Source organism: Megascapheus bottae, unplaced genomic scaffold, assembly GCF_031878675.1.
Source record: "Megascapheus bottae isolate mThoBot1 unplaced genomic scaffold, mThoBot2.hap1 HAP1_SCAFFOLD_78, whole genome shotgun sequence".
In the NCBI taxonomy this organism is placed as follows: Eukaryota; Metazoa; Chordata; class Mammalia; order Rodentia; family Geomyidae; genus Megascapheus; species Megascapheus bottae.
The window spans coordinates 571,125-581,002 of NW_028327510.1; the positions used below are offsets into that span (position 1 = coordinate 571,125).

A 9,878-nucleotide genomic window follows, 5' to 3' on the forward strand; every position below is an offset into this window, starting at 1 on the left:
ATGATCAGTGATGGATAGATGATAGATGATGGGTAGATGATGGTAGATGATAGATGATGTGTAGATGATAGATGATGTGATAGATGATAGATGATGTGTAGATGATAAATGATGGATAGATGATAGATGATGGATAGATGATAGATGATATGTAGATGATAGATGATGGATTGATGATAGATGATATGTAGATGATAGATGATGTGTAGATGATAGATGATGTGATCGATGATAGATGATGTGTAGATGATAGATGATGTGATAGATGATAGAAGATGTGTAGATGATAGATGATGGATAGATGATAGATGATGGATAGATGATAGATGATGATGTGATAGATGATAGATGATGTGATTGATAGATGATGTGTAGATGATAGATGATGTGATAGATGATAAATGATGTATAGATGATAGATGATGAGTAGATGATAGATGTTGTGTAGATGATAAATGATGTATCGATGATAGATGGTGGATAGATGATAGATGATGGATAGATGATAGATGATGTATAGGTGATAGATGATGGATAGATGATAGATGATATGATAGATGATAGATGATGTGTAGATGATAGATGATGTGTAGATGATAGATGATGGATAGATGATCAATGATGGATAGATGATCGATGATGGATAGATGATAGATGATGGATAGATGATAGATGATGTATAGATGATAGATGATGTGATAGATGATTGATGATGTATAGGTGATAGATTATGCATAGATGATAGATGATGGACAGATGATAGATGATGGATAGATAATAGATGATGTGATAGATGATAGATGATGGATAGATAATAGATGATGTGATAGATGATAGATGATGTGATAGATAATAGATGATGGATAGATGATAGATGATGTATAGATAATAGGTGATGCAACAGTACATGTGATGTATAATACACCATGTTATATGTAATGGATAATGTGATCCATAATTGTTGTTATATAAATTAATATGTAATGCACTATAGACCAAATAATAATATATAAATCGGGCCTTGTGTTGGAGTGCTGGCCTAGCAAGCATGAAGACCCGGGTTCGATTCCTCGGTACCACACGCATAGAAAAATCCAGAAGTGGTGGTGAGGCTCAAGTGGTAGAGCTCTAGCCTTGAGAAAGTCCAAGGACAATGCTCAGGCCCTAAGCTCAAGCCCAGGACTGGCCATATATATAACATATATTATATATAATAGACAATTTATAATATAGTACATAATATAATATATGAAATAATATATAACTCATTGTGTATGATTAGTACATGGACTGTACTGTTGCCACACATGTTATATACAAGACGTGGCGGGGAATTAGCCCCTGCCCCCAATGCAGTGACTCATTAGAGAAAAATGCTGGCGGGTCACCCCGCAAGGCCTAGCTGACACCTCAGGATCCACAGTTCAAAGCCAGCCCAGGCACACGAGTCTCCACGAAGCTCCAGAATGGCTGGAGGTGGAGCTGCGGCCCGGGGATTAGGGCGCAGCTCTTGAGCAAAAAGGATCACGGACAGCATCAGGGTCCTGAGTTCAAGTCCCAGAACTGGCACAGGAGGGAAGGAAGTAGGGAGGGAGGGAAGAGAGGGAGGGAGGAAAAGAAGGAAGGAAGGAAGGAAGGAAGGAAGGAAGGAAGGAAGGAAGGAAGGAAGGAAGGAAGGAAGGAAAAATGCTTCCCTGTGTTGGCCAGCTGGCCTGTGGCATGGAACAGGCCTTATGGTTTTTCTGTTGGATTTTTCTCTCCTCTCAAGCTCAACAGCAATGACTGCATGACTCAGACGGTCAAAACCAAAGCCTTCCAGTTGAAGAGACAAGAGTACGAAATGAAGCTGGAAACCGAGGCCAAGATAAAAGAAGAAGGGACAGGTTGGTGTGCCACGTGGGTCCGGGAGCTACAAATGATTCCGAGTATGGACTGCAGAAGTGGAGGAAGCATAGAAATGTCAGCACGTCACCAGTGCAGACCCCGGGGCTCCCCCGTGGAATCCCAGCTACTCCACAGGCTGAGCAAAGAGGGCTAAGCAAGGATCCAAGAACCAAAGTTCCAGACCCTGCACCAGCACAAAACATCTAATATACAACACGGAACCATACTATATCATTATTATAACATGATACTATATTATAACACTTATGCTATATCTTGTATGGTACAAAATAACTATATACAATCACTTAACATTATATTATTATAGCCTTAATCTTTTAAATGTTACCATTGTATACAAAATATGAATATAATATTTAAATATAAATATTTACCGCTACTTGTATGTAGCTGTAACTGTGATATAATATAGCTATAACTATTATATATAATAGTTATGTATTATATAATAATTTTATATGTAACTATTATATGAATACATATTTGTAATACATAATAATCATATATGACTATAGCAATATAGAATTACATGTCATCTGTATCTTTATATTATACCTTATGTGTAATAAAATATATTAGTATATAATTAAATATATACATATATTAAGTACATATTAAAATATGTAGTAAAACATTATATAATTAAATGCACAAATATATGTTGAGCACATATTACCGTATGCAATAAAATATGCGCTGTTATGTAATTTAGCATATAATTATAAAATAAAGTATATGATGTACTTTAGATGTAAAGTATATGTACTTTATAATTTAGCAAATATAATATTGTATAATTCTGTATAAATATATTTTCTATGCTATATACGGTTTTTATATAATTATGTAATATTCTATGATCATGCATGGTATGTACAACATACAATATAACACGGAATGGTGCATTGCATAAAACATGCCTGCAATAGCAATATATGTAAATAGTATCCAATATATAAATATTAAAATAAATCTGCATTCTTTCTTAATGGCCTATTTCTTATTTTGGTTTTCAGACGTGGAATTAACCGGCAGAGCATCCAGCTCCATCACCACAACCATAACCAAACTCTCCTTTGTCCAAGTGGACCCACATTTTCGACGGGGGATCCCCTTCTTTGCACAGGTGGGGTCACTGACATTCGGTGCTCGCTCCCCAACTCCATTCCCTGTGCCATGTCTCTTGGTCAACTCCAGCAAGCCATATGGCCAGAGAAATAGGATTTCAGCCCACGTAGGGTAACAGAACCAAAGGTCAAAAGCCACATCAGAATAGATCTGTTCAGAGGATCCCGGTTCGAAGCCATCCCAGACAGCCACATCCGAAAGACTCTTTTTATCTCCATTTGACTAACAAAAAGCCAGAGGTGGATGTGTGGCTCAAGTAGTACAGCACCATCTTTGGGCAGTAAAAGTTCAGCAAGAAAGTTAAAGCTGTGGGTTCAAGCCCTGCTCCCACACCCTCCCCTCTACCCCCCCAAAACAATCAGGATTGGAGGTCCAAATAAATTGGATTCCTGAGTTAGCAGGATCTATTCCTATATTACTCTTTGGTGCTATATGTCTCCAAAAGTTGTATTTAATACATAATAATTCCAAAATATCCAGCAGTGATGTCGCAGGGTCATCCTTGATTGTCGTCTCTTTCCTGCTTTCTCTCCTCAAATGCTCCGTTTTTTCTTTCCTGGGACAAAGACGCATGTATCTACTCTAGACAGTATATGATACCATAGATGATGAGTCTGCATCATCTCTGGATGTGCTTTGAGCCCCCGAGAGAGTATGTAGGGATCTGATCCAGACACTGACTCTGCAGGTGCGCTTAGAGGACGGCAAAGGCCACGCCATGCCCGGCCAGCTCGTCTTCATCACAGCACCCGAGGCCAACCACCGCTCCAACGCCACCACGGACCAGCACGGCCTGGTGCAGCTCTCCATCAACACCACGAGCATTACAGGAAACCACCTCACGCTCACAGTGAGTTCTCCATCCACACAGGAGCATTGTGGGAGATTCCCTTACTGAGTTCTCCATCCACACAAGAGCATCATGGGAGATTCCCTTACTGATTCTCCATCCACACAGGAGCATCATGGGAGATTCCCTTACTGAGTTCTCCATCCACACAGGAGCATTGTGGGAGATTCCCTTGTGGAGTTCTCCATCCACACAGGAGCATTGTGGGAGATTCCCTTACTGAGTTCTCCATCCACACAGGAGCATCATGGGAGATTCCCCTGTGGAGTTCTCCATCCACACAGGAGCATTGTGGGAGATTCCCTTACTGAGTTCTCCATCCACACAGGAGCATTGTTGGAGATTCCCTTACTGAGTTCTCCATCCACACAGGGGCATTGTGGGAGATTCCCTTACTGAGTTCTCCATCCACACAGGAGCATTGTGGGAGATTCACTTACTGAGTTCTCCATCCACACAGGAGCATTGTGGGAGATTCCCTTACTGATTCTCCATCCACACAGGAGCATTGTGGGAGATTCCCTTACTGAGTTCTCCATCAACACAGGAGCATTGTGGGAGATTCCCTTACTGAGTTCTCCATCCACACAGGAGCATTGTGGGAGATTCCCTTGTGGAGTTCTCCATCCACACAGTAGCATTGTGGGAAATTCCCTTGTGGAGTTCTCCATCCACACAGGAGCATTGTGGGAGATTCCCTTACTGAGTTCTCCATCCACACAGGAGCATTGTGGGAGATTCCATTGTGGAGTTCTCCATCCACACAGGAGCATTGTGGGAGATTCCCTTACTGAGTTCTCCATCCACACAGGAGCATCATGGGAGATTCCCTTACTGAGTTCTCCATCAACACAGGAGCATTGTGGGAGATTCCCTCACTGAGTTCTCCATCCACACAGGAGCATTGTGGGAGATTCCCTTGTGGAGTTCTCCATCCACACAGGAGCATTGTGGGAAATTTCCTTGTGGAGTTCTCCATCCACACAGTTTGAAGCCAGCCCAGGCAGGAAACTCGGTGATGCTTATCTCCAGTCAACCACCTCAGAAGCCACACATGGTACAGAACGAGCCTTGAGCAAAAGAAGCTCAGAGACAGCTCCAGGCCCAGTATGGGCAGAGAGAGACAGAGGCAGAGAGAGAGAGGGGGGTAGGAAGGGGGAAAGAGAGATAGCATTCTTTTCTAAAACATTAATTCTCCGTTTCTATAGAGGATTTATTTCCTCTTTCAATGTGCTTTCCATGTCTTTATCTACATAGGTAAAGCATGCAAAGGACTGTGGAGAAGACTATCGTGTCAACGAAGGCCTGCTTTTATGTTCTTCAGATACATAAATATCAAGCCTAGGACAGTGTATAGTGAAAATGCAAATCAGACCTGCATTTGACAGAGATATACATTGCTTTTACACAGCCTAGCTAGCAGTCAAGGTGGGACAGGGAGATTACAGGCCTTTGTTGAAAGCATACTGTCTGTAAAGAAAAAATATATAGGGCCGGGAGTTTGGCCTAGTGGTTAAAGTGCTTGCCTAGCATGCACAAAGACCCGGGTTCGATTCCTTGGTACCACATACATACAAAAAAGCCGGAAGTGGTGCTGAGGCTCAAGGGGTAGAGCCTTGAGAAAGTCCAAGAACAGTGCTCAGGCCCTCAGCTCAAGCCCAGGTCTGGCAAAAATAAATAAATAAAAATAAAAAAATATATATATATAAAAAATATATGTATAATAGAATCTGTAAATGTAATCTATATGTATATATTATATATGATAAAATATATAATTTATACTGTATCTAGTACAATATGTATAATTATATATGGTATGATATGTTACATAGATTATAATACACTATATAATATATTACATGTAATATATATAAATTTCACATATCATATGCCATATTATATATAATATCTAATACCATACTGCATAATATATATTATGTATGATATGTGACAGATCATATATGTCATATATTGTACATTATATAGTATATTCTATATATTGTATGTATGTATTATATTATGATATTAACATAGTATATTATGTTGCATGTTTATATATTATATATGTATTATTGTACATTATGTTTTATTATATTTTATATGTATTATCATAAATAGTGCATATAGTTCATACTACATTACTGTAAAATACATAATACGTAGTATATCATATAATATATAAATATCTATTATATAAAATATATTATATGATGGTCTATATTATATAATATAAATCTATATCATTTACTATATGGTATACTACATGATATATATGCTGTATGGTATATACTATATGATTTGCATTATAAAGTATAAAATATATCATGTACTATATTATATAATGTAGGTTTATATTATATACTGTAGATGGCATAGATGATATATAATGTACTATATCATCTCTAATTTATCACTATATAATATGCTTAAATTGCATATGTGATATATTTTATATCATGTAAATAAATTGGGTACTCTAGACTACACTATAATATAATGTAGTCTATAGTATATGAGTTATAAAAACATATCATTATATAGTAGATCATAATACATAATATGTAAATGATACAGTGTATATAATACTATACCTCGTAAGTCATAGCATATTCCACCGTAGATTCACATAGGACACTGTAGATTACGACATGTTACGGTATACACTGTGTTATGATACATCATATGAGGTGTTGCAGAGCATAGCACATGATAAATCCTTGCTACGTACCTTGAGATAGCCTCTGTCCTATGTCATGCACAGTATTGCCTGCCTTTCCCACCACCATGCCTGTGCCGTGGCCTGGGCTGTGGCCTGTGCCGTGGCCTGTGACATGGCCTGTGTCACAGCTTGTGCCGTGGCCTGGGCCGTAGCCTGGGCCATAGCCTGTGTCCTGGCCTGTGTCGTGGCCTGTGCTGTGGCCTGTGCTGTGGCCTGGGCCGTGGCCTGGGCCGTGGCCTGTGTCATGACCTGTGGTAAGCACCCTTCCCCTGCTGCACTAGGTGAAGCACAAGGATGTGATTCCCTGCTACAGCGGCTACCGCTGGGTGAATGAGGACAACCAGGAAGCCCACCACACCGCCACCTCCGTGTTCTCCCACACCAAGAGCTTCGTCCGCCTCGAACCCCTGCCCAGCAGGCTGCGCTGTGGCCAGGCCCGGCAGGTGCAGGTGCACTACATCGTGAGCCAGTCCTTCCTGCCAGACTTGAAGGAGCTCGCCTTCTATTACGTGGTGAGACAAGAAGCTCTGCTGTTCTCTCCTTGAGCTGGGGGCCCAGGGATCACCCCCAAAAAAGCTGGATGCCTCACCCGTGATCCTTTGGAAAGGCTGGGTCTTTGGAGATAATCACTACTCACAGGAGCCCAATAAGCACAGGTGCCCCCACCCCGGCCCCCGTCATCCCAGCCACTCAGGAGGCTGAGATCTGAGGATCCTGGTTCAAAGCCAACCCAGGCACTAAAGACTCTTATCTCCAATGAACCTCTAGAAAACTGGAAGTGGCGCTGTGGCTCAATGGGGGGGTGTCCCTTGAGCTGAAGAGCTCAGGGACAATGCCCAGGCCCAGAGTTCAAATCCTACAACCCACATAAAATAAAAAAGCTGGTAGATGCATTCCATCTCCTTTCTTTCAGATAATGGCCAAGGGAAGCATCGTGTGGACTGGTTTCCACAAACAGCCAGTGGAGAACAAGGACGATCGTAAGTGCCTCCCCCATCCCCACCTCTCAGCCTCACCCCACGGACACACCAGACAAGCCAGGCACCATTGCTCACGCCCGTCAGCCCAGCTCCTCAAGAGGCTGAGATCTGAGGATCATGGTTCAAAGCCAGCCTGGGTAGGAAAGTCTGTGAGTCTCTCATCTCCAGGGACCCACCAGGAAACCAGAAGTGGTGCTGTGGCACAATGGATAGGGCAGTAGCCTTGAGATGCAGAGCTCAGGGACAGCGCACTGGTCCCAAGTTCAAGCCCCATGACCTCCAAAAACAAACCAAAACCACATTCAAATATCACTAAATTCCAGGTGCTGGGGCCTCACTCCTATGACCCTAAAGGCTAAGATCTGAGGATCCAGGTGCAAAGGCAACCCCGGCAGACAAATTCAAGAGACCCTTCTCTCCCAACGAACCACCAAAATGCCAGAAGTAGAGCTGTGGTTCAAATGGTGGAGCGCCAGGCTGGAGTGAAAAAGCTCAGGCCCTGAATTGATGTTCCAGTGTGCTACACCCTAATTTCCTTTCACAGGCTGGGCGTGTGGCCTAGTGGTGGAGTGCTCGCCTAGCATGCATGAAGCCCTGGGTTTGATTCCTCAGTACCATGTGCACAGAAAAAGCCGGAAGTGGCTCTGTGGCTCAAAGCGGTAGAGAGTTAGCGTTGAGAAAAGTTGCTCAAGGCAGCGCTCAGGCCCTGAGTTCAAGCCCCGGGACTGGCAAAATTCATAGGAATAAGTGTGATTTCCTTTCAGCTCTGAGCTAATGCCTGATCCATGGTTGATTTGTCCCCTCCTGTCCATACCTCAGTGAAAGGCCAGTTTCCTGTCTCGCTCCCGGTGGGGTCAGAGCTGGCGCCCATTGCCCGGCTTCTCATCTTCAGTATTTTACCTGACGGGGAAATGTTCGGCGATTCGGCAAAATATGAGATCGAATACTGCCTAGACAACAAGGTGCGTTCTTTCTGTGCTAACCTCTCACACTTGAGCCGGGTACCCAGGGATCCCGCCTGTCATCCCAGCTCCTTGGGAGGCTGAGATCTCAGGATCGTGGTTCAAAGCCAGCCTGGGGCAGGAAAGTCCATGAGACTCTTTATCTCCCATGAACTAGCCGAAAGCTGAAGTGGAGCTGTGGCTCAAGTGGTAGAGCGCCAGCCTCGAATGAAAAAGCTCAGAGAAAGCACCCAGATGTTGAGTTCAAACCCCAGGACTGGCACCAAAGAGAGACAGACAGACAGACATACAGACAGACTTTAAGCACATCTGCATTAAGCCAGATTGATGCCAGCTGGGGAATGTGGTCAGGAAGGGCGTTTGTGACCCTGGGCCTGTGGGGTGACCGTCTCCCCCTCCCCACAGGTGGACTTGAGCTTCAGCCAGGCACAGCAGCCCCCGGCCTCCCTCGCCCACCTGCGCCTCTTGGCCTCGCCCCAGTCACTGTGCGCCCTGCGCGCCGTGGACCAGAGCGTGCTGTTGCTGAAGCCCGAGGCCAAGCTGTCAGCCACCTCCGTGAGTCCCGCCCGCCACCCCTGCCAGCGAGGCCAGAAGCAGATGTGTGGGTTCAGACAGACAGACAGACCAGAAGATGAAGAAATAGATGACAGAAAGAAATATAACTAGATAGCTAGATAGATCATTAGATAGATACATAGACAGACAGATAGATAGCTGGTCAGATGGATGGATGGAAAGGCAGATGCATAGATAGATAGATGCATAGATAGATAGATAGATAGATAGATAGATAGATAGATAGATAGATAGATTCATAAATAGATTCATAGATAGATAGATTCATAGACAGATAGATATGTATCTATATAGATCCATAGATAGATAGATAAATAGACAGATGGAAAGATAGATATCTATCTTATCTATGTATCTACATAGATAGATAGATAGATAGATAGATAGATAGATAGATAGATAGATAGATAGATAGATAGGCAGGCAGACAGATAGATAGATAGGCAGGCAGACAGATAGATAGATAGATGGACAGATAGATATCTATCTTATCTATGTATCTACATAGATTCATAGGTAGGTAGGTAGGTAGATAGAAGGATGGATGGATGGAAAGATAGATGTTTATCTTATCCATGTATCTACATAGATTCATGGATAGATAGATGGATAGATAGATAGATAGATAGATAGATAGATAGATAGATAGATAGATGGAATGATAGATATCTATCTTATCTATGTATCTACATAGATTAATGGATAGATAGATGGAAAAACAGATAGATGGATAGATAGACAGATAGATGGAAAGA

The 9,878-nt window shown here is 42.4% G+C and overlaps 1 protein-coding gene across 1 annotated transcript in view; it reads left to right on the top strand.

The window, feature by feature from the left end:
- Window positions 1-1,786: 1,786 nt before the first annotated feature.
- LOC150039721 (alpha-2-macroglobulin-like) overlaps window positions 1,787-9,878 on the top strand; it is an 11,019-nt gene continuing 2,927 nt past the window's right edge. Inside the window, exons 1-7 of the mRNA XM_090327634.1 lie at window positions 1,787-1,925; window positions 2,922-3,031; window positions 3,722-3,883; window positions 6,887-7,117; window positions 7,519-7,585; window positions 8,405-8,547; window positions 8,953-9,102. Coding sequence (XP_090183760.1) covers window positions 1,787-1,925; window positions 2,922-3,031; window positions 3,722-3,883; window positions 6,887-7,117; window positions 7,519-7,585; window positions 8,405-8,547; window positions 8,953-9,102 — 1,002 coding nt within the window. The remainder of the gene's footprint in view (window positions 1,926-2,921; window positions 3,032-3,721; window positions 3,884-6,886; window positions 7,118-7,518; window positions 7,586-8,404; window positions 8,548-8,952; window positions 9,103-9,878) is intronic.